The 23,918-nt window shown below is 50.1% G+C and overlaps 5 protein-coding genes and 1 long non-coding RNA gene across 7 annotated transcripts in view; 3 read left to right on the plus strand and 3 right to left on the minus strand.

Moving 5' to 3' along the window:
- The first annotated feature begins 762 nt into the window (after positions 1 to 762).
- Gyg (glycogenin 1) lies at positions 763 to 11,418 on the plus strand. The gene is made up of 6 exons (XM_015183850.2): positions 763 to 901; positions 5,275 to 5,585; positions 5,645 to 5,934; positions 6,002 to 6,182; positions 8,882 to 9,083; positions 10,631 to 11,418. The coding sequence occupies exons 1-6, from the start codon at positions 895 to 897 to the stop codon at positions 11,113 to 11,115; spliced, it is 1,476 nt and encodes a 491-aa protein (XP_015039336.2). The 5' UTR covers positions 763 to 894; the 3' UTR covers positions 11,116 to 11,418.
- On the plus strand, positions 764 to 13,010 carry LOC6898231 (FK506-binding protein 5). Its single transcript, XM_033377721.1, has 3 exons — positions 764 to 901; positions 11,611 to 12,858; positions 12,929 to 13,010. The coding sequence occupies exons 1-3, from the start codon at positions 895 to 897 to the stop codon at positions 12,994 to 12,996; spliced, it is 1,323 nt and encodes a 440-aa protein (XP_033233612.1). The 5' UTR covers positions 764 to 894; the 3' UTR covers positions 12,997 to 13,010.
- On the plus strand, positions 908 to 4,403 carry LOC117183546 (uncharacterized). Its single transcript, XR_004468651.1, has 2 exons — positions 908 to 4,116; positions 4,174 to 4,403. It is a non-coding gene; the product is annotated as an uncharacterized lncRNA (long non-coding RNA).
- A 236-nt stretch (positions 13,011 to 13,246) lies between the features above and the next one.
- Ugt49B1 (UDP-glycosyltransferase family 49 member B1) lies at positions 13,247 to 15,552 on the minus strand. Its single transcript, XM_001360390.4, has 4 exons — positions 15,415 to 15,552; positions 14,821 to 15,070; positions 14,095 to 14,760; positions 13,247 to 14,029 (listed from the first exon to the last, which is right to left on the minus strand). The coding sequence occupies exons 1-4, from the start codon at positions 15,415 to 15,417 to the stop codon at positions 13,365 to 13,367; spliced, it is 1,584 nt and encodes a 527-aa protein (XP_001360427.4). The 5' UTR covers positions 15,418 to 15,552; the 3' UTR covers positions 13,247 to 13,364.
- A 168-nt stretch (positions 15,553 to 15,720) lies between these two features.
- Ugt49C1 (UDP-glycosyltransferase family 49 member C1) lies at positions 15,721 to 17,953 on the minus strand. Its single transcript, XM_001360389.4, has 5 exons — positions 17,486 to 17,953; positions 17,272 to 17,430; positions 16,749 to 17,210; positions 16,214 to 16,692; positions 15,721 to 16,154 (listed from the first exon to the last, which is right to left on the minus strand). Exons 1-5 carry the CDS (start codon positions 17,580 to 17,582, stop codon positions 15,765 to 15,767), a joined length of 1,587 nt encoding a protein of 528 aa, XP_001360426.3. The 5' UTR covers positions 17,583 to 17,953; the 3' UTR covers positions 15,721 to 15,764.
- Positions 17,954 to 18,604: 651 nt separating this feature from the next.
- ASPP (Ankyrin-repeat, SH3-domain, and Proline-rich-region containing Protein) overlaps positions 18,605 to 23,918 on the minus strand; it is a 31,170-nt gene continuing 25,856 nt past the window's right edge. For both annotated transcript variants that reach the window (XM_033377718.1, XM_033377719.1), the window contains 6 exons: positions 23,451 to 23,718; positions 22,675 to 22,895; positions 20,429 to 22,614; positions 20,144 to 20,361; positions 19,881 to 20,083; positions 18,605 to 19,816 (listed from right to left, as the gene is read on the minus strand). In XM_033377718.1, coding sequence (XP_033233609.1) covers positions 19,772 to 19,816; positions 19,881 to 20,083; positions 20,144 to 20,361; positions 20,429 to 22,614; positions 22,675 to 22,895; positions 23,451 to 23,718 — 3,141 coding nt within the window. In that variant the 3' untranslated portion in view covers positions 18,605 to 19,771. The remainder of the gene's footprint in view (positions 19,817 to 19,880; positions 20,084 to 20,143; positions 20,362 to 20,428; positions 22,615 to 22,674; positions 22,896 to 23,450; positions 23,719 to 23,918) is intronic.

The raw sequence follows: 23,918 nt of genomic DNA on the forward strand, positions 1-23,918 counted from the left end.
GAGGTTATAATAATTATTACACAGAACTCTAAAGGGTTCATGCTGAGGTAAGAATGACCTATATAAGGCTAAGCACAGTGAGCGGGTCTGAAAGGAACACAAAAATCAATCTGTCCCAGAGCAATATTTACTCCAATAACAGATATACCAAGACGTACAGCGTTTTAGCGACATACGGGTCGTCAAAAATAAAGACTATTTGAACACCAGACAGACACCAGATGCGGATGATTCCACTGTTTGTAGGTGTTTGTTCGGGATTTTCCGCTCATCAGCTGTTTTCGATTTTAAAAGTGCGCGCTCACATGTGCGCACAAAACAGTGCTGGTAAGTGTTGAATTCCCATCAGCTCTTAGCTGAGCACCAAGCGTGATTTTCTTTTGCTGTGGTATTCGCACATATTCGCTCTCTCTTCTCCTCCAGCCGCTCTAGAAATATATAGCCGGCGTGTCACAGCCAAGAGCCAAAGAACAAGCAGAAATGAAATCCAAGCGAGTGTAATGCTAAATAAATTTTCTCTTGGCGCCTTCCTCTTCAACTGGCGGCGAACGCACCCTCCCTCTTCTCATGCTCGCACACACACACACACACTTTTGCAAACAGATCTCCCGCCGGCTTTTGCGGTTGCCTTCTGCCTGCCGTCGGCTGCGTCCCCGTTTTCATCACTACATAGCATTTATTGCCCACCGCAGCGCCACGGCCGTTTCATTCTCTCGCCATCGCTCGCCCCAAACGGAACGCAAACGCTCCCCCTAGTTCGACTCTGACTCGCTCTCGGCCGCCGTGTGAAAGCTTAACGGGCACGCCCCACCCACCCCCGTACAGAAGTAAAAAGGACTCGCCGCCGCGTGTGCTTTAATTTAACGAATTTAAACAAAAAGAAAACCTAACAAAATGAGCCGTAAGTTTCAAAATGCACTACTCCCCCGCAACCGTTGATTCGGACGCAGAGTGCAGCAGCCACCAGCAAAAGGCAAATGCGAATAAAGAAAAGAAAAAGTGTGTGTGTGTGTGTGTGTGTTTATATGCATGGCATGGCAGTAGCTCCAACTCAAACGCCAACTTCAGAAGGAACCTGCCCCAAGTGGATGCTCCTTGCTCTTTCCTGCACTTGTTTTTATTAATTCCACAAACTACCGTTAAGCCTCGCCCGCTGCAACTCTCAAGTTTCATAACATTTCGCTTGGAAGAATTCGATTTAGCTAAGAATTTTAGTTTTGAAAACTTTGTCACTTTTGTGCGTGCGTTCCTTTTAAACATGATCTGCTGGGCTCTGAGCCGGTGTGTTGATGAGCTCTGAAGTCGTCAGTCACGTCACTCACATGCAAATGGATCCAAACACTTGTGGAGGCGAGGCTCCACCAAAAGTTTGTTTTGTTGTTTGAGCCGACATAACACATAACACAAACGGAGGATGTCGAAAATCCTTATTTTATTGATAAAATGATATAATTGATGGATGTAAATATTAGAGATTAGAGTGGCAAAAAGTCGATAGCAAAAACGTGCAACGAGATCGATAACGAGTCTTTTTTTGTTTTGTTTTCATTTTTTTCTTCCACCGCATTCGCGAATTCGCACACACACGTAACTTCACTTTACATTCACATTTACTTTACTTTACATTTTACATACATACACGTCAGTTTGCGACATGACCTTAATTTGACCCCGCGTTGCAACAAGCCAAAATGACCTTGATTTGACCTGCGTCTTAATTAAATTTTTTTAATTTAATCAAACCAATATCACATATTCTTATAAAACACGCTTTGTTTATACTTTTTTGGACAACAAACAAGATAGCATTGTCAGCATACATTTTACTCGAATTACGCTAGATTTTTTAAAATTATTATTAATTAATTAATTAATTATAAATTAATATATTTGATCGATTAATGCTAGCCACCTTGTCTTGCTCAGACTCGTTGTATATTTTCATATTCTTTCCAATATTTTTTAGAAGTGGTCTGTATAGAATTCCTGATCTGATCCGTTTGATATCAAATCGCAATTTTTTCACAGTTTTTTACATAACTGCTGACAACTGATAAGCGTTATGTTATGGCAGGCAGGGGAAGGTAGAAACCACCTCCAAGAGTGAGAGAGAGAGAGAGGAAGAGAAGGAGAGACCAAAAGAGAGAAGCGCTTGACAGTTATGCTTTGAGCTGCTTCTGCTAATCGCTGAAGGAGAGGGGATGGGGTGCTAAGGGGATTTGTTGTGACTTGATTGTCGCCGCATATTGATTTTTTGTTGCTCCACTTTTAGCTCTGCTTTCTGCTCTCTGACCCAGTAGCGCCGGGCAGCATCAAATCAGCTTTATCAGCGTAATTTCCGCATCTCTCACATCCCAAATCCAAATCAAAATCCCATTGAGATTCGCCTTGGCATGTTTGAAGATGCACTAAACACACTATATATGCACATGATCCTATACGTCTATATATATTCATTTCATAGATGTTTTTCTATTTATACCGCTACTACACATATATATCGCTCGGAATTATGGCTGGCGACAGGCGCTAACAAGTTTTGTTCGCTCGAAAATATCTATATGTATGTATGTAATTCTCGAAAAATCTTTTCACACGAAAATGAAAAATTCCTTGTTTCGGACCAAAAGACGCCCACTATATATTCCACAAATTTCCACGATCCATAAAATCTGCATGAGTTTATGCCCGCATTAATCATCGGCCTCTGCAGCTGTGTGTGTCTGGGTTTTTGCCCATGGGGGACTTAATAGGGATCTCCAGCAGAAGCAGCCACGCCACCGCTGAGGTGCCTGTACCACTGCATCGCTACCAGCAGATGCCGCAGGGGCTGAAGATGACTATGAGGCTGTTGTTGTCGCGCTACAATTTCATTTCATTTCACATTTACCCGGCTATTTTTAGTGGTCTGTCTGCTCTTTCGGCACCGGCGCACACACAGATACATTCGCCGTCTAGCAGATACACACCGCATCCATGTGTTCCCGCAGAACTTGTTTCTCGCCTTGCACTCGCCAATTTGTGCGTTGGTGTCGCCTCGCCGGTCGCCCATCCCTCATTCCCCCACTGCACCCCATGTGGCATATCTGAGTATTGGCAAACGGGTTTCGGGGCTGGGATGTGTGGGCATGGGAATGGGCGGAGCAGGTCTGGGCCACTCAAGGCCTCGGGTCTGTCATTCACATAATTTCCGACACCATTCATGGATGAGATGAGCCTTTCCCCAATCTGATAGATGATAGCCCCCATCGTGCCCCAATGAGCACTCGCTCAACCTAGACCTAGACTCAGAAGGCGACCCCTTCACGCTCTCGCTTTTGACGGGTCGTTTATCAGCTTTATTGTGCTACTGTCATACGTACTACCGCGCATGATAAAAGAGCGCAGACACTCGCAGAGTCTGTTGGAAGAGAGAGCGAGCTTCCGGCAAGAGCGAAGCTTAAGCTTTCTACACTGGAAACAATTTGAAGGATTTTCCCGCAATTAGCTGTCAAAGAACGTGCTAATTTATATACGAGTATTTCTAAGTTTACGTTTAAGCATATTTTTAAGGAAAGTGTCGCGTCGCCATTCCGTTTGACAGGTTTCAACATTCTCAACAGTTGTGGAGGTCTAAATTTAGACCAAGTGTTGTTTATTTTATTTTATCTAAATCGCCCGTTTTATGGGGCGGAGTGAAATTCCTCTTGATCGTTTTCTCTTATTGTCTTGTGAATCTTTTTTGTCATTGTGGTTTTTTTTCGTATCTGGTCACATCCGGTAAGTCAGAAGTTATTAAAAACCATTCTCGTTTCGGCCCAGAGTAAATGATTTCATTTTTATTTTAGGCACTACGAATCATGAGAAAAGAAAGCATAAGCTCCACACTTATACACATACACACACCGCATACACACAGACACACACGCACACACAAGCAAACACATAAGTTGTATATAGAAGAAGATATAGATGGAGGGCCAGGCAGAAACCACGATCGAACCTCATCTCCAGCTGCTGCTCAAAAGCAAACGAATGCACTGTTATCCAACCGTATCCGTATCCGCATCTGCATCCTCATCCGTGTCCGCATCCGTACCCGTACCCGTACGGATGTGTGTCCGTAGCAGCGAGAAGGTAGTTTTTGTAATCCATCCACTTTTTGTACTCCACGCTTTCACCGCTCCTTTCTAGTGCGCTTCTAAATCCAATGAATACAGAACTCTCTAATCTAATCTGACACTTAACCCCACTAAAGTTAGTCCAACCAAATGTACAAAGATTATATATACTACATCACTGATATATCTACAAGTTATCTCTGATTTTGTAGCACTTGATACCAAACAATAATGTTCGAAATTCAACTTGTCAATAATCAAAATTGGAAATAAAACTATAATTAATTTGTATCTCTATTTTAACTCTAATGAATTTTTAATTTTCAACACAACAAGAATGCATGGATTAATTGCCATTAATTTTAACACCATTTCTGGGGGGTAACCAGGAGAAATGGAAGGTACTCCAGGAGAACAAGAAGTTGGGGAATGAATAATCCTTAACTAACCAAACCGGAAGAGATCAACTAGTTGATCAACCCCACAAACCCACAGATTTGTAAAAATATACCGAAAATCTAACCGTAGAAACTAATTCCACAACAAGTGAGGAAGGGAATATACATATGTATCTAGGAAACCGCATATTCGCCAGCGCCCCACACTGATGTACATCTCGGAGATAAATTATCATATATTATATTCTATCTATAGCTTTCGCCCAACTAAACGCCAACTACGCAAAATTCTAATTGCTCGTCCAACGTTGCTGTTGCCGATGCCGATGCGCCTGAAATATGTTCTGCTCGATTTTGGCCAATTCTTTATGATTTGTTCTATAGGTCTTTGCTTTTTATTTTGCGCTTTACAGTTGTTGCTTCTCTAACAAAAGCAAATGAAAATTCGCTGCATGTGGATGCCGCGTGCCCCGCCCACTGCTGACGCAGATTGGGATTCGCACACGTCCGCAGATACCATACATATCTATCTGAATGGGATCTCTGTGCTTTTCCATATGGCAAAAGAATGCTTATTTATTTATAGTCTATACCGTGAATGCTCTCCGTTGTTTAATTTGCCGAACCCGAAATATGCAAACCGCTAAAAAGTGAAGCTGCTGCTCTGAAACGTGCCTTGTAACTGCAATCGTGGCAATATTTACACATGTATCTCCCTCCAAGCCGGCTATCTGTATCTAAAACATTTCCATTCGATTCGTCCCTCTCCTCCACAGAGTTCGCTTGGGTGACGCTGACGACAAATGACACGTACTCCCTGGGTGCCCTGGTGCTGGCCCACTCCCTGAAGCGGGCCGGGACCGCCCACCAGCTGGCCGTGCTGGTGACGCCCACCGTGTCGGAGGCGATGCGCGACAGACTTAAGGACGTGTACAATGTTGTACAAGAGGTGAATGTGCTGGACTCACAGGATGCGGCGAACTTGGCCCTGCTCTCCCGCCCGGAACTGGGCGTGACGTTCACAAAGCTGCACTGCTGGCGTCTGGTGCAGTTCGAGAAGTGCGTCTTCCTCGATGCAGATACCTTGGTAAGATCCACTGTCTACTCCTAGTGCAGCACTCCTTAACAGTCTCCTCTTCGCTGAAGGTCCTGCAAAATGTCGATGAGCTCTTCGAGCGCGAGGAACTCTCGGCTGCTCCGGATGTCAGCTGGCCCGATTGCTTCAACTCCGGCGTGTTCGTGTTCAGACCCAGCCTGGATACCTTCGGCAAGATCACAGAGTTCGCCATAAAGAACGGCAGCTTCGACGGCGGTGACCAGGGCCTGCTGAATCAGTTCTTCGCGGACTGGGCGACGGCGGACATCAAGAAGCATTTGCCATTCGTCTACAATGTGACGGCCTATGCCTCCTACTGCTATCTGCCCGCCTTCAAACAGTAAGTCGACCATCTCAAACCCCTCCCCTGGGACTAGTGGCTAATCCTTCGCCGTTCCTCCTTGCAGGTTCAGAGATAAGATTAAGATTTTGCATTTCGCCGGCAAGCTGAAGCCCTGGCTGATCCAGTTCAACTCTGAGACGAAGACGGCCGCCGTGTCCTCGGACTATGCCCACGCACAGGACCTTATCCAGCTCTGGTGGAACATCTTCTGTGATACTGTGATCCAGTCCCTGTCCAGCGAAATGGTAAGCGATCTCTATGGACTCTCTTTATCTGGATACTCCCCGCCGCGCTCGTTCGATTTCCAGCTTCCTTGCTCCGACTCTACGTATCTTATCTCTTGTTTGAAATGTATCAAATGATAACTAAAACCCAAAGCTAACACCAGAATTTGTATTGTTCTAACCCAATGTATTGCCCCTACCCCACTTTGCTTCGTATCTCAATCCGCTAACCGCAAGAAAACGCAAGGAACTGTTGCTAGTGATAAGCCCGAAGCAGCCCAAGCAGTCCAAGGGTTCAATCCAGAGGTAAGAAGATCTGTAATAGCCGATGGCACTCCTCACCCACAAGATTCGTAGATCTGTAGAGCCCCCAAAGAGCACCAATCCAAGTGTAAATATCAATTATCTCTTTATTTACTTTGCCAATATTTATTTATTGATACATCTCTATCTATTCACGAAGCATAGCATTGTAAATAACCCGCCAAATATTTCTCAGATTCGATCTATTATTTGCTATTTCTTGCCGATAGCTGACCTCGTTTTCCTCTCTATATCATCTCTCGTTCCTCCTTTGTTCCACTTTAAAGACCTGTTTTACATACATATGTATGTCTTTTCTTCGGTTTGGGGTTTACTTTCGGTTTTCGATTTTCGGTTTTCTGTTGATTTTCATTCAATTAGCAGCCACGCCCCATAGTAACCTCTTTTTCAGACCGACAGACAGACTCGCGAATTGGATTTCTTTTCACATATTGCATAGATTTTTTTTTGTAATATTTGTCCCACTGTTCTATCTCTCTGTGTGTGAGTGTGTGTGTGTGTGTGTCATTGTCTTAGTGTGCTCTTTTCGTTTCTGTTTTTCTAATTTGCATCAATTTGGCCGAAAGCCAGGGAAATGTTTCGGACTACGCCATCGATAGATGGAAATGATTCAGGGATGGGTGGGTGCTGTGCTGGTGTCGTGTCGTGTTTGGGGATGTGGGTGCCAGAAATCTCTCTTGAATCATTCCAGATCCTCCTATATCCCATCCACACACACCCACACACACCACACACAAGCATACACACGCACACAGTTTTACTTGTTGTTTTCCTTTCACTCTTTTTTTTCCCTTGTGTCTGTGTCTGTTTCTGTGTATTTCCCTTGTGTTTGTTTCCTTTATTTTTGCAAATTGATTACTTTTCATTTACTTTTATTTTCCAACTCTTACTTTCCTATGTTTTGCGCATTCTGTAAATTCTGTAAATTGCCATAAATAATACCCGGATCGCTATACTCTATAAACCCGTATCGTATCTCTAACATCGCATTCGCCAGTGCCTCTGCTTAAACCTAAGGCACTTGCAAGGCCGCTCCGAGGCGGACCACCGGCCATCGGATGGGCAGCACGAATACTACCAGCAGCAGCAGCAGCTGCACCACCTGTTGCACGTCCGCGAGTTCCGCGATCCTTGGGCAGATTACTACGAGAATCTGGAGCGGAGGCAAGAGAGCCCAGAGCCGGAGCATGAGAGTCACCATAGCGACCATGAGCAGGACAATGAGCATGCAAACGATGACGAGTGGACAGCCCCCGACGCATGCCCACAACCACAACCACAACCACCGTCACCACCCACCACTCCTACTCCTACACCCACTGCCAGCACTGCCTTTGGCAATGAAAATGCCAAACCGAATGGCTATGCAACTGCCGAGAAGCTCACGTCCAAGGATGTGAATTCCAATGAACTGAACGCACACCCAATCCCACCAGAACATGCCAAGCCCTCGCCCACTGCCACTGCCACAGCCACAGCCACAACCACTGCCACGCCCTCGCCTCATCATTCCGCGCGTAGTCAGAGAGTAAGAAAGAGTTCGAAAAAAGAGCAGCCAGAAGTCGCAGCCGGAGTGCAGCCTGAGGTAAAGGCAATCAATCTCTCTGGCCTCTGACCCGAACCCGAACCCGCACCCGCACCCGCACCTGAACACCCTCCAAACACCAACCACCAACCTCCAGACCCCTGCATTGGATAGTGGTGTCCTAGTGCCTGTCCTAGTGCTAGTGCTAGTGATAGTGATAATGTAATCTCATGGTTTCGTGCTGACCAGTCACTGTTTTGCATACGAATTGTCATTGTCATTGTCATTGTCCTGCGTCCTTTTCCCACCGTCCTCTGTCCATTGTTAGCTATTGAATGGTTCATGTGGTGGCTGTCCTCCGCCTGGGGAGGAGTGCATCTGTTGATTTATTAGTTTGCACTCGCCCGGTTGAACATGAACAGCAATTCATACGGCCGCCATCGTCATCATCATCAGTAGAAGGAGTAGAAGCCATCTCATCCTTGTGTTGCATGCCATTTCCAGCTCTCTCCCTCTCGTATCGCCTCCATTCCGCATAGTAATCTACCACAAGGTCGCCCGGACATGAGTTGCAACCGTAAGCAGCAGCAGCAGAAACAGAAACAGCAGCAGCAGGAGCCGCACCCGCATTGCATCATGATTTATGCCTCGAGTAGCATTCTGTTGTCATATTAATCATACGTCCTGTGTACCGTAGCGTGTCCCCAACTAACATTTCAATGTTGTCGCCTGGCTAATAAATGTTTAATTTGTAACCGCACACAATGCATGTATGCCCCAGCACTCCAGCAACCCCCACCCCTTGAACACCTACCCACCCAACCGAAAATAGTTCTAGAGCCCCCACTCACCTTCCATTGCCTACTTTCAGGCTGGTCTGGCTGGAGCCCTGTCGCAGCTGCAGATCGGTGTGCAGCGTACGCCCGAACAGGAGGCCTACGAGAGTCTGATGCGGCGCCAGTGCTGGGAGTCGGGACAGATCGACTACTCGGGCGCCGACTCGTTCGACAACATCTGGAAGAAGATCTCGCAGACGCTGGACAAGAAGCCCGAGCCGGAGACCGACCAAACCGGTAGTTCATCATAGACACAACACAATAAAATAGAATCGAACCTACACGTAGAACAGAACAGAACAAAACACAGCAGAAGAAACGCATAAACCGTTCGTTTTTCGTCGTTTTGTTGCCACTTTTTTGTTACGCACACAATCAAACAACACACACAGAGATACCCCTCACCACACACACTTAAAGAGAGGCAGCGACAGCGGCAGAGTGCTGTCAATTTCAAGGACCAAAACTCTAATTGAAATTTAAGGTTTCATGAGCATGCTGAAGCGCCCTTCTGTGCCAAAAATGTTGTCGAGCGAATACTTCCGAGTGTCATAAATGCAATTTTTATTTGCTCCCCACCAACACACACACACACACCCACAACCACTCAAACACGGTCCTCGTGGCAGCAGGCAGGCCATCTTGTTAGGGAAAGTGAGGCGGAAAAAATGAAAAATACGCACAGAAATTTTAATTAAGTTTTCAAATTAAACTTTTTTCACTCACTCGTGTGGCTGCTGCTCTCGACAGCAGCCATGTGGCACTTGGCACAGTTGCCACCTCTCTGCATCAGCTCTCACACATACACATAAACACGCCCACAAAACTTGGCCCCGCCACAAACTTTTACACTTCATTGTATTTTAATTGAAAATGTTGTACTTTTGCCAGTACTCGCACTCGTACACGTACTCGTACTCGTACTCGTACGTGTGTTTACCGATTTATGGCGATGACTGTTCATCTGCATCCACAAATTCATTGGAGCATAAATACCCTCTCCAGCAGCCCTCTCCCACTCCACGTGTGCCCTATCCTCCATCGCCATCGCCATCGTCCCCCTAAACATATGTAGATAGATATGTTTTCAATATGAATAAAATCCAAGCAAAAGTGTGTATAAAATAAATCTAGAATAAAATAAATCTCCAAAACTGAACTCTTGTGGCAGTTGTGTCTCTGTCTGTATCTGTATCTTTGTGTGTGTGCCTTGCCCCGTCAACCCCTTTCCTTGCCTCATCTTCAGATGTTTGTTTCGAGTGTTTTTATTTTGCAGTGGAATGCTAATATATTTTCTATCTACATATATATATATATACTCGTACCATTTATGTTATAATTTACTTTGGAATATTGTCTTAATATTTATTCAAGAACCACAAAGAAACCCCAACAACAAAAACTACAACACAAACACCTTGTGACATTTGTGAAATTCTGTTTTTAAATGTGCATTTTTATTTTAGTCCTAAGTTTAGTCCTTCGTCAGTCAGTCAGACAGTCAGTCAGACAGTCAATCAATCGGTTCGCAACTGAGAGTTTATTTTTCTGCATTTGTCACTTTTCAGTTGTTTATTTTTAAGCCTTTGGGAAGTGCACCACTGCACCACATGCATCTATGCCACCAACCATCCATCCATCCACCATAGAATCTTAGCTGTAAGAGCCAGCACCTCAGCAGATCCATGCGCCACCATCCACTCTCATTGCATCTCACTGTCGCTGTAGATAAATCACATGAAAATGATATCGAATGTCGCCCTAACACTAACCACATTTTCCAGATAACGATACTGACACAGATAATGATAGCGATAATGCTAACACACTAAGCTTAAATCAATTGATAATCGAAACCGCAATCAAACTGGTGCAGCATCCAACTGAGCCGCAAAGGACCTCCGACAAGCCTCAAGGGAAGCCCAGCTCTCGTCCTGGTCTGCAGCCGGTGCCAGAGCCGGAGCCCGACCAACCGCCTCGCCCCAGTCCCCGCACAAAAGCCGCAACTAACAAACTTGCAACTAACGCTGAGAGACCTGCTTCCGGCTCGGTCACTGTTTCCACACAGCATCCCCAGCCACAGATGCGACAACAGCCACAGTCCCAGGGCAAGGCCCAGCCCCAGCCCCAGCCGCAGCCGCAGCCACAGGCATCCCAGACAGCAGAGACGTCGAGCCAGCAGCACATCACCATGCAGCAGCAGCCGGGAAACAGTGGCAGCTCCAGTAACAAGGCCAGCCGCCAGCGGGCGGTGCGTAAGTTTAAATAGCAATTACTGAACCTGCTGATGCACTACAGCTGCCTGCCACACCTGGCGTGTCGGCCCAGGCGGTTGCAACTGCATTTGGATCCCGAGCCCCAACCCGTGCACGTCTAAGCAGGAAACAGAGCTGAAAAGAGGGCCAACCCCAACGAACAGGAACGGATAACTAAATGGAATTGAATCGAATCGAATCGAATGGAATGCTGTATAAATCGCTTACTAACCGCCACGCTGCCTTAAGGAGGAAACCAATTGCAATATCGTAGACTTACCCTAGGAAAACTTAGTGATAGGAAAACTAATAATAGACGTAAGGCCTCAAGTGTTGCGGATACGCAGATGCAGCGAAACTAACCCTAACACTAGACACGACTATTAACCCCCACCACACACACACGCTCGATGTTAGGAATGGAATGAATGAATCAATGGTTGCGTAGACACTACACCCAGACACTGGTCCACACCCACTAATCCATCCACATGAAACCCCCATCACAGAGCAACTGACTTCCGCGGACATCCAGGATGGTAAGGTGGAGTTCGACAGGGCGACTGGCGCCAGCACCCAGTACAAGCTGATCGAGGGCGGATACGAGATGATCACCACCACGCCCCAGCCGAATGGTACCGTGAAGACGCAGGTGCGGACCTTCTGGGACCCCAAGCCGGTCAGCCAGGAGGACCTGTTGAAGGAGCAGCAGAACAAGAAGCTCATCCAGAAGCGGCTGGGCAAGGAGATCCGCATCGACGAACGCACCACGATGCTGACCCGCGCCATCGAGGGCGGCTACGAGGAAGTGTACACCACCATCAACGAGGACGGCACCAGGAGCATGCGCACCAAGACCTTCTACGATTCAGTGCCCACGGAGGTGAACGAGAACACCACCACGAAGGTGAACAAGACCAAGAAGAACGTGACCCGCAAGTCGTCGGTTGACTCAACCGATTCCACGGAGTCCTCTCGCCGCGTCGTCCAGAAGGTGCAGCAGCAGCAGAAGAACGTGGTGCAGAACTCCAGCGACCAGCAGTCCAACTACCGCGAGGACACAACCATCGAGAGGCGTGTCTCCGTGACTCAGAACATCGAGATCACGGAGAACAACCGCACGGTGCGCAAGAACTCGCTGCAGGAGCAGAACATCAAGGCCATTACCTCCTCCACCTCTTCCAGCGACAAGAAGCAGAAGAAGAAGCCCAAGTCCTCGGCCCCCCCACCGCCGGCGGACTTTGTGCAGAACGACAGCACGACCGTGGCCTCCAAGCGCGTGCCCGGCGGCGTGGAGTACACCTATAACACGCAGCTGGAGTCCGGAAAGACCATTACTACATCGAAGACCGTCTACGAGGAAGAGGAAGTGGAGCTGACCGAGGAGGAGATCAGGCAGTACAAGAAGACGCTCAAGGATGCCGAGAAGCACAAGAACGTGACCTCCACCAAGAAGCTCAAGTCCGAGTCGGGCACCAAGAAGATTGTGCCCTCAGAGAATCCCGGGGATGTCACCACCGTTGAGACGATCAAGATCGAGGGCGGCACCGAGTACCACTATACCACCGTCACCGCTGAGGGCATCGTTAAGAAGGCCGTGAAGACGGTGTTCGATCCCGTGCCCAGTGCTAAAGTGAATCCCGATGACACCGACGAAGAGGAGATCATCGAGGAGTACGAGGAGGAGATCATCGAGCCCGGAGAGAAGAATGTCAAGACCATCGAGACGGTCCGGCAGTTGCCCTCCAAGTTCGAAGGTACATCCCTAATCCAGGTTAATCCCTAATCCAGAGAATCCCTAATTTCACATTCTTCTTTCTTTGGCAGAGGAAGTGACTATCACCCACGAGAAGAAAGAGAAGAAGGTAAAGAAGTCCATGGTCATAAGCCATTAGAGATCGCGCACAAACACAAACACGAACACAATACACGCCCACACCCACACTTACACAAAGATGCTTCTGTATGATCCCTAACCCAAGGCTGCTCCGAACGAAGCCCCGACCAGATCCCTCGATCCCATGATCCCAAGCTAATTCTCGTGACATATTTCAGCATCCGGTTCAGTTAGTTGGGAGCGGTCTTTGTACGCTTCTCGCCAGCTTCCTTCTCAATTATTTTGCCAGCCATCTGTTGCCCTAGAAATGTATTACGAAATTATTATTATTCAAAATTTACTATTAATTTAATAATTGCGAAATATCTAACATAATTGTAATCCCGTCTGTTTCTAAAAATAAAATAAATCAAGTTTTGGTTCCAATTAGTTGCGCTTGGCCTTCTTCCTTGACTCCCTCTTCGGTTTGGAGCTGCGGCACAGACAGCAGAGGGCCACGATGGGCAGGAGAACGATGGCCAGGGCCAGGGCTACGATGTCCAGGAGGTAGAACTGGTACCAGGGCAGATCTACGCCAGATGCCACCAGATGCGGAGCTCCGCGATGCTCGATCACGTACTCTATCCAGTACATGGCAGTGTCCATTGCACTCAGAGGGCGATCCCTGAAGATTCGCGAGGCCTGTTGCATTTTGGTTCTATACTTGGGATTCTGGAGGAGTTCAGTGAGCGAGGATCGCAGCTGATCCTCGGAGACAGTGCGATAGTCCAGGCCCAGCGCATAGCCGGCCTGTTTGCCTTGGTTGATGTTCAGATGCTGGTCGCAATAGACGGGCATTCCCAGCATCGGGACCCCATTGTAAACTGCTTCCTGCGTGCCGAAGAGTCCGCCGTGGGCGATGAAGACCTTGACATTGGGATGTGCTAGGATATCCCCCTGCGGCAGCCAGTTTTGCACCTTCACGTTGGCCGGCAGATTGGGCAGCGACTCATCCTCGAACTTCCACAGAACCCGCTGCTTGAGGCTTCCGAAGACGTTGAGGAAGATCTTTAGCTTCTCAGGTGGGAGATCGGCACTGCGAACCTGGGAACCTAGTCGGAGATCGAAGCAGAACCATCAGCTTGAGCTCCTGAAAATGATTGCACCGCCCACTTACCCAGACTGAAGTAGATGACTCCGTCGGTGGCCCCATCGAGGAACTGCTGCAGATGCTGGGGCAACGGTTTTGGTGGCTGAATGTGCAGTCCCCCCACAGGAATCATGTTGAAGGAGGTGGGTCTGGTCGTGGTCAGCGGCATGTAGTTGTTCAGCAGGATGGCGGATATGTTCCGCTCCAGTTCCTTGATGGTCGGTACCCTGTCCAGCAGTCCGGAGAAGTGCTTCCTCAGAATCGCATCGTGCTTGGGATAGTAGGAGAACTCCCTGATGAGATCTTCGGTTCCAGAGATGGCCACATTCCCGATGCGCTCCCACAGCGTCATGCGGTCCGTGTAGGGCATGAAAGCATGGGGCACATAGGACCAGGGCGAGACGATGCCCGCCAGCTGGCTGAGGTAGTTGGCGTACCCGAAGGTCGAGACGGTGATGATGGGGATCTGGTAGAGATGCCCCAGAATGAGGGCGCCCTCGTTAAAGAACTGCTCCGCCAGCAGCAGATCGTACTTCCCGACTTTGTCCTCGGCATTCACTATCTCCTGTATCTCCGGCTGGTCGAAGGCAAAGTCCGTGCTGTGGGCACCCATCACCGTCATCAGCCTGACGAACGTCAGGTTTGGCACATCGGTCATCTCCAAAATGGTACTGGTTTTGGTCATCTCCTTAACTATATGATAAGAGCACTATTATTGCTGTTCATGCCCATCTTTGTTTCGGGTCGACCTACTTTCTGGCCAGAAATCGTACTGCGCAATCAGCACCTCCTTGTAGTTAGGTCCCAGGTTCTCCTTCGCTAGGGAGAAAGGCGTGATAAAGGTGACTTCGTGTCCGCGTTTCACCAGCTCCCGAACAATGGCGTTCGTCATCATGAAGTGGCTTTTTCCGGGAAAGAAGAAGGCCGCCAGGATGCGGGACCCCTCGCCCAGGCACAGCTGCTGAAGAGCTACCAGCGTGAGGAGCAGGATACATTTCAGTTGCTGGAAAGGAGAACACAAGTGCCACAATTCAGCAAAGTCAATGACCTACTTTAAAATAACTACTCGTATAGTTTGCTTAGCACTAGATCGGTTAACAAGCATCATTATCTTATCTGTTAACCGCATCTGTAGGTCGGAAAGTGCCACTGATAGCCCGCCTATTTCCAATTTTTAGTGGGCTACTGATAAGGGCAAACCACCTGCCAACCACCGAAACTTTCCCCAGACAGCAAAACAAGTTTGAATTGTTGTTTACAACCATCTCGGAGATTCGAAATTGACCGTTCTGGTGAAATAGTTTGCAAAAGACTTGAAAGATCTTTCATTGCTTCCAAACAACAAACCATTTTGAGTTCCCGGGTCTCTACACTTTGCTGCGCTATAAACAATCCACAACCGATTCACTCGGCGATTCTCCGAAGACTGAGAACGTGTTCTGGATGGGCTGGTTGGGTCTGACCACTAGGGATGGCAAACAGTTTAGGGCTCATCTACTGTAACATTAGTTTATTTGTTCGTGCTGCGTGTCACGGAGACAGGCTGTGGAGCCCTGTGCTCGTCTCTAGACGAATCCGATCTCTGTTCGTGCGGCAACCGATCGGTTTAATTGATGAGCAACAAAAAACTATTATAACAGACTAATGGAAAAATTCGAGATGTCATATTTTAAATTTATTAATAATGCTCCACTCTTTCAGTGTGTCTTGGATTTTCTGTGCTGCTTGTCGCTCCCCATCAGCAGGCGGATGGCAAGAAGGGCGGCCAACAGAGCGGCTAAGGCAATGGCCACCACAAAGGCAATCACGTCCAGCAGATAGAACTGGAACCAGTTGAGATCCAAGCCTGCGGATCGCATGTGTGGTGCTCCCCTGTGGCGGATGACGTACTCGATCCAATAGACGGCGCTCTTGCGCGGCTCCTGGGGGCGATCCCGGAAAATGCTCGAAACGCGCTGGACGCTCTCCTTGTAGGTGGCATTGTGGATCAGCTGCAGCAGGGAGTGCTCAAGGACCTCACTTGTGATCGACTGAAAGTGCAGGCTAATGGCATAGCCGCCCAGCACGGCTTTGTTCATGTTTAGATGCTATCAGTGGAAAGATGAAGATTAGGCATGTTCTAGCCACTTCATGGGCAAGTCCCTACCTGATCGCAGTAGAAGGGGATGCCCAGCATGGGTACGGCGTAGTGCACTCCTTCCTGGGTGCCAAAAAGCCCCCCGTGGGTGATGAACACCTTCACCTTGGGATGGGCCAAGATGTCCGCCTGCGGCAGCCATTTGCGGACCATCACGTTGGACGGCAGCTGGCGGAGGCTTTCGTCCTCGAACTTCCACAGCACTCGTTGCTTCAGAGAGCCAAATACCTGTAGAAACAGCTGCAGCATCTCCTGGGGCATATCCTTGCTCTGGACGTTGCTGCCCAGGCTGAAGAAGATGGCCCCCTCGCTGGCTCCATCCAAGAACGCTTGCATGTCCTCGGGCAGGGCCTTGGGGGGATAGATGTGCATCCCGCCCACGGGCACCATGGCATCTACAGTGGGGCGGGCCGTGGTCAGCGGTGCGTGACTGTTGAGCAGCATTACAGAGATCTCTCTCTCCATCTGCCTGACCTTTGGCACATCGCCTGCAAGCACAGACGAATTGGTTTCCCATTTCTCATACACTGGAACCCCCACTCACCCAGGACGGGGCCAAAGAACTCCCTCGCTACGGCATCCATTTTGGGGAAGTAGCTGAGTAGGCGGTCCAGGTCCTCGTAGAGCGAGGCGTACGAATTCTTAACGCGCTCCAGGAAGCTCATGCGATCGGTGAACGGCATGAAGCCGTGCGGCACAAAGGACCAGGGCGTGATCAGACCCATCATCTGGCTCATGTGGTTCTCGTAGCCTAGCGTGCTGGTCGTGACCACGGGTATCTTGTAGATGCGTGAAAGGGCCAGGAATGCCTCCTGGTAGAACTGCTCGGCCAGCAGGAGATCGAAGACTCCTTTCGTCTTCTTGGCATGAATCACGGCCTGAACCTTGGGCTGCCGGAGGGCGTGCTCGGTGGTTTTCAGCCCGATGATCTCCAGCATCTTCAGGAAATCATAGTTGGTCATGCGCGTCAGCTCGAACAAGTGCTGGGCTCCAAAGTTCAGCTTAACTGCGGACAGATGAGGGATAGAAATAGCAGGATGATGGGCGATGGGCGAATTTGCACTTACCATCGTGCCAGAAGTCGTAGACGGGCTCTATCAGAATCTCCGTGTAGTTGCTGCCCAGCTGCTCCTTCTCCAGCGAAAAGGCGGTGATCATGGTCACCTGGTGGCCGCTCTCGACGAGCTCCCTCATCAGGGCCGTGTGCATCATGAAATGCGACTTTCCTGCCACCCAAAATATGGAGTCAACAAGCAGTACCTCCTTCGGTATTTGGCTTACCTGGAAATGCATAGACTGCCAGTATCTTGGCTCCCTCCACAGGCCTGGGCTCCGGGTGGAGAGCCAGCAGCAAACAGCAGAGCAACACAAATTGCATCGCTTATATTCGAATGGGAATTCGTTTATTAATTGACTGTGGAAGGCTGTCGTCGTTTAAGTGCAAGCGTTTGTTAGACACTAATTGTTTACTTCTGATAAGACTCAGTAATCTTCTCCAACATACTCGTATTGCCGTACGACCTGCAAGGCTTGTAGTACCTCTGTTTATTATAATAGGTAATCTCTACTTAATGAGCGATGATTATAGACACTCTGTTCGTATCAGCGGGCTTAATTTATGTGTTGCGTGCTTGCAAAGAGCAAATCTGAGGCGGACAGATGTTTTTTGACCGTTTCACGAATTAGCTATGCGAAAGTCCGAGCGACGACTGAGTCTGCGATCCGCACCGATTGTGGCTGATGTCCCGACTGCTCTACGAAACGGGTTTCGTTCGGGTTTAGAAGATACGTATGCCTGCGCCAATCAATTTATTCTCAACTCTTATTTTCTTAGTTTTATCCGGGTTCCTATTGTGTCTATTAGGGGGAGGCAGCGCTTTGAAACACAGTAATAAATCACTTGGAATAAGTTGTCTACGTCGATTAATATTGGCATGCGAAATACTTGTCAAAAACAATCTCATCTAGATATTTCACGCCACAAAATATTTATAAAAAAATGCAAATACAAAGTCTGGATACTAGACAGGGCCTTCGCCGATCTGGCCCAATTGACTGTGCAAATAACTAAAATACTGGGTTTTTTCCTGTATTATCCTGTATATTCCCGGATTCCTGTATGCAAATTTTGATGAGGATCAACAGTCTGGACCTCCCTGATCCTGGGGAAGTAGGTCCTTGGTCGACATAGTCCTAGTTGGCCGAGATATGTGCCAATAATGGAAATACTGGTTATATTATTCGTCCATCCTGAAAGTATGCAATAATTTCGAAATAAATCCGGCAAAAGAAATATTTTTGTGGCATACTCTTGGCCGCCTCCTGCAGAGTGAACATCGAGTTTCGAACGTTTGAAATAATAAATTTCATCTGCCCATGAAATATACAACACATTCCACATATGCACATGTGCATGTAAGCTTGTTCAATCGTTTTATTTTCAATATTCAAACGTATTTGCATTCCAATCTGTGGGTTTGATGTTTCTTTCTGTTAATGCTAATTAGGCAACCGTTAAATGTAGTATTAAATATTGTATATGTATGTATGTATAATTAAGATAAGCTACATTAATTAATTTGTGTATCTATAATGCGATTACGCGACAACGAATCAGTTTTATGTAATTTACATCGGCATTTAGTATTCGATAAAAATGGATTAAATTAAAATTCTTGTCACTATACAAAAATCACATTCGATTCGTTATATGCTCGTACTCGTATTCGTTATCCTCCTTGTGGTTATCTACGTTATCTAGGTTATCTACGTTATCTATGCAAAATGTTGCTCTTTTTGTGCGAACTTTGTTCAAGTCCAATTAAATGTTTAAGTACTAGCTTGATATACATATGCAATTGGGCAACTGCTTCGGCTCCTTCCCAAGGACGAAGATGAAACATTTTGTGTGTGTGGCAAGAAATTTTATGAGTTTTCATTTCCATTTTCAATTTGAACTTTATGGAGAAAGTTCTGGTGGCCAGGCTAGCGGGCGGCTGTGGCGGCTGTGGAGGCTGTGGAGGCTGGGGGCATCCATTAGTCTAGGCCTTAAAGCTAAAGGAGGGGTGTGGCGCGGGAGCGGCGGGCTTAAGTGAATTTCAATTTGCTGTTGTACGTATGCAGGGTGGGAGGGCGCCAAAGCCGGGCTAATTGGGGCCAGTCGTCGTGATAAATAGTCGTCGGCGGAGATTGGAGATTGGTGCTGGAATGGGACTGCAGTCGGTGGCAAATGTTGCACGAACACACACATGGACCATGCCATATGGATGACCATATGGCTGAGTGGTTGCTCCTTCTTCCCCTTCTCCTTCTCTTTCTCCTTATCGTTCTCGTTCCTTTCCTCTTAATCTTCTCCTCATCCTTTGTGTTGCTTTTTCCAAACAAAAAAGTTAACAAAAAGAAACATGGAGCTCTGATAAATAATTCCCCAGCTGACTCTCTGCGGTGGCACGTGCTCAGAATCGGTGCCGCTGATGCGCTGCTGCTCCCCTAGATGTACTTGGAGATGTAGCGCTTCTGTATGAGTCGGCCAGCCTTGCGCTTCAGTATGGTGAAGCGTATTAACTGCTAATCGCCGTAGTGCGGCGACTGCGGCGGCACACGTGGGTACAGCTGTGGATGGGGCGGGAGATAAGTTGCTTTCATAATTTCGGGGTCTTTATCCATTTGTACTTACACCCAGGAGGTTGCGTGGCACGTATCCCTCCTCGCCACTGGCGTTCCGGGCCCACCACCACTCGTTCTCCGCATCGTCGCCCTTCCGCAGCACGATCAGGGGCTCGTTGACGCGGAAGGAGAGCTCGTCCCCGTTCTGGGCCTCGTAGGAGAACACGGCATAGACGTCGCCGTTGTGCAGGATGCCCAGCTTCTCCTGGATGCCTGCAAGATAAAGGGAGTTACGTCTGCCTCGTGGACAACCATTTGCAGCCTGTTGCTTACTGTACAGATACTCCGAGCATCCATCGAAGCCCTCTTCATCCTCCTCGCACTTCTCCGCCGGCGTCTCGTGGTCGGACAGGGTCGAGGCAAACAGGCAGGCTCCGCTCTCCACCAGGAACTTGACCATCGACAGGTTGTTGCAGCTGGCCGCACAATGCAGCGGCGTCCAGCCATCCGAGTCCTGGGCATTCACGTCGCAGCCAAACTCCACCAGAAACCTGAACAGATGAAGGACGACAGATTAATGGGGGGACCAGCAGGCGGCGGCCAAAGGTTTCCACTTACTTGACGATATCAAAGTGCCCGGCACAGATGGCGTTGTGCAGGGCGGTGATTCCCTCGTCGTTGGCCGCACTGGGATTGGCCACCTGCATTGCGGTCTTCTTCACCAGCTCCAGCTCGCCTTCGAGGCTGGCGTCCAGCAGCAGGGCCAACGGATCGAAGCTCACGCGTCGTCCCAGCTTCGGCTTGCCTCCCGTCCGCTCCTTGATGTTGCTGGTGGTTGCGGTGGGGGGCGTGGCCACAGGTGTCTCCTGCTCCTCCTTCGTGGGGGCAACACGATCCGGCTCATCCACGCTGGACTCGCTGCTGGGCGAGTGCGGGGGCGAGGGGTCGGGCGATGACTTGGCCGCTTCCGGTGGCGGTCTGGCTGGCTCCGACTTCCGCTGGGACTGCAGCTGCTGATGCTGCTGCTGCAGCGGTTGCTTGGGCTGGCCGGCGCTGCTCCCCGCCGCCGTCTGGCTGGACTTGAGGCGCGGCTGCTCGAACAGCGGCTGCTTGCGGATGGTCAGGGGCTTGGCCTTGATGGGCAGGTTGTCGTTGATGTTCAGCGACTGCAGGCCGAAGGTGGCCTGCACCTGTGGTGCCTGGTGTGCCGGTGCTTGCCCTTGCCCTTGCCCGTGCCCCTGGGACTTGGCCATGGTCGGGGGAGGGGCGGCAGTCGAGCTGGAACTCGCCTCCGCTGGGGACGACGATGACTGCTCCGTGGGCGACATCTTGCTGGGCTTGGGTGGCAGGGCCGGGCGTGGATCCGCCAGCACCACATTGGGCGCCACGCGGTTCACCTTCGGACTGTAGGTGATCATCTTGGGAATGGAGCTGCCACTGCCACTGCCAGTGCCACTGCTGCTGCTGCCGCTCACCGACGTTGGCGCCACGCTGCTGAGGGGCTTGCGGGGCGGCACGGCGAGGTTGGTGACCTGCACCAGGAGCGGCTTGGCAGCATTGGACACGGCCAGGGCCACCGACTTGCTGATGGCACCGAGGGGCATGCTGTGCACCGTCAACTGCTGCTGGTTGCTGCGCTCCGAGAGCGTCTCGCTCGTCACCGCGATCTCGTTCTTCTTCTGCTGCTGCTGCTGCTGGTGCTGCTGGTGTCCCGTGTCCCCCTGGGTGTCCTTGGTGGCCTGCTGGTTGAGTTTGTTGATCAGCGCCGAGGCGGAGCTGGTGCTTCCACTGCTGGAGATGCTCTTCGGTATTTTGCTGGCATTCGCTGGGGCAGGAGGGGCTTCTGGGGTGGCTGTGGATGCTGCTGCTTCGGCCGCAGCTTGTGCTTGCGCCTGAGCAGCTGCAGCGGCGGCGGCGGCAGCGGCTGCCGCTTCCCTGTCCCGCTTTTTGGGACCCACCTCCGCATAGATGTGCGTGGTGCTGTCCATGGCCTCCGTTTGGGCCTGCTTCCGCAGCTCTGCCCCCGTCTTGGCCTGAACCGTGACTGGGGCTGGCGCTGCAGTCAGCAGCTTCTTGGCCAGCTTCGACTCATCGCTCTCGCTGCTGGAGCTGGCGCCAGCCACGGACACTGCCACGGGCACTGCCACGGGCACTGGCACTGGCACGGAACCCCCAAAGAACCCCCCACCGGTGCCCTGGCCCATTTTCATCTTCATGTGGGTGAGGTCCTGGATGAGCTGGTTCTGCTGGTTGGTGTTGGCCGTGGCCGCTGCGTGCTTCAGCATACTGCCGCCGCTCAGATAGCTGGCGGTGCTCGTGATGGTGGACTTCTGGGGCGTGTGGATGAAGGGCTCGACGGCGGCCACATTGCCGCGGGCTCGGCCAGCGGCGGCAGCGGCCGCGGCAGCAGCCAGCTGATTGACCTGCTTCTGCAGCAGCTGCTGCTTGAGGGCTGCTACTCCGCCGTGCTTGACGGACAGGCTCGCAACGGGCCCAGGGGCATGATTCGGCTGCTGGTGTTTCTGCTGCTGTGGATGCTGCTGCTTCTGCTGTTGCTGTTGCTGCTGCTGCTGTTGCTGTTGCTGCTGCTGTTGTTGCTGTTGCAACTGTTGATGCTGCTGCTGATGCTGTTGCAGATGCTGTTGCTGCTGGTGATGGGTGTTCGCCTGCTTTTTGCGCTGGAGGCGCGTCTGCAGCTCGTAGATTCGCTGATCCACGGACCGCAGCTCCGCCTGGCGCTGCTGCAGGGCCTCGCGTTGCATGTGCAGCCGGGCGTCCTGTTGCAGGGACAACTGATTGCGATACTGCGGAAAAAGAGCAGCGAAATGAGTTCCGTTTCGGGTCGAATCTCATCCAATACTCACCATCAGCTCCCTGCGTAGTTTCTCCAGCTCGCGGGATGCCTGCGGGGGCAGGGCCTGTCCGACGCCATTGCCCGTCGTGGCCGCCAGCAGATTCACCGGACAGCGGCGGTCCCGCCTCAGCTCCTCCAGCTGCCGCGTCAGGGCCTCCACTTTGGCCACGGCCAGGCTCAGTTCCTTCTCCTTCTCGCTGAACAGGGCCCGAATCGAGTCCAGGTCGTTGCCTGAATGGAAAGCCGTAAACGTTTTGGGGCTGTTAAAGGACGCTCCTCTCGAATCAACGTATCAACGTTCCCCCTGCTAATCCTTAACTATTTTATAATCGCTTGCCGCCGCCTGTTATCCTTTTGGGGCCTCTGTTCGCTGTCTAAACTAATTAGAGCCACAACTGGGCGAAACCTCATTAACATAGTGCCCATGTGTGCCGCTGTGTGTGCCTCTGTGTGTGCCTCTGTGAGTGCCTCTGTGTGTGCCTCTTTGTGTGGTGTGTGCTTGTGGGCTCATGCCAATGCCAACATCTTCTTGGCCATGCTCAAGAGGCGTTGCTGTGCGGCCCTGCCGCTCCCACTGGCAATCATAAAGGACAACAAAGTGGCACACATACATAAATTAAATGCCGCACACACACGCGACCCAGGACAGAGTGAATCGGAGTGGAGTGGTGGAGTGGCACCTACTGGAAGGGTGAAAGACGGTGCATGCCGCCACTCAACACGGTCTGAACACATGTTAGTGCTGTTGCCCCCTGGCTTTCGAATGATATTCGATGGATTACTCACTGAGGGTCACGTTGTAGGTCTTCTGCAAGTCCACTTGGCCCCGCAGCGCGCGTAGGCGCCGCAGCTTGGACTCCTGCGCCTCCACGCGCTCCCTCAGGCGTCGCAGGCGCTCCCCCTCGGCACTGGCGACGGCACTGCGCACCTCCTGGGACTTGAGGAAGCGCAGCCGCTGCTCCTTGGTGGCCAGCAGCTGGTGCTGGCTGTCGATTTGCTGCTGCTGTCTCAAGGCCATCGCCCTCAGTTCGGCTGACGTCAGCCTGCTGGGCACCTGGAATCAAAGAGATCATAGATTAAAGATCACCATTAAAGGCACCATGTGGGGCATGTGGGGCATGTGGCATGGGGCAAATGAAATTCACACAATTTATAATCGAGCGGCCGCAAAAGTAAAACCAAAACTGAATGTTGTCAACGCCCTTGTAGGCCATAAATCAAGTTATGCTTTAAGCTAATTTTCGGCTTTTTATT

The sequence above is a fragment of the Drosophila pseudoobscura genome, chromosome 3 (genome assembly GCF_009870125.1).
Source record: "Drosophila pseudoobscura strain MV-25-SWS-2005 chromosome 3, UCI_Dpse_MV25, whole genome shotgun sequence".
NCBI classification, from domain to species: domain Eukaryota; kingdom Metazoa; phylum Arthropoda; class Insecta; order Diptera; family Drosophilidae; genus Drosophila; species Drosophila pseudoobscura.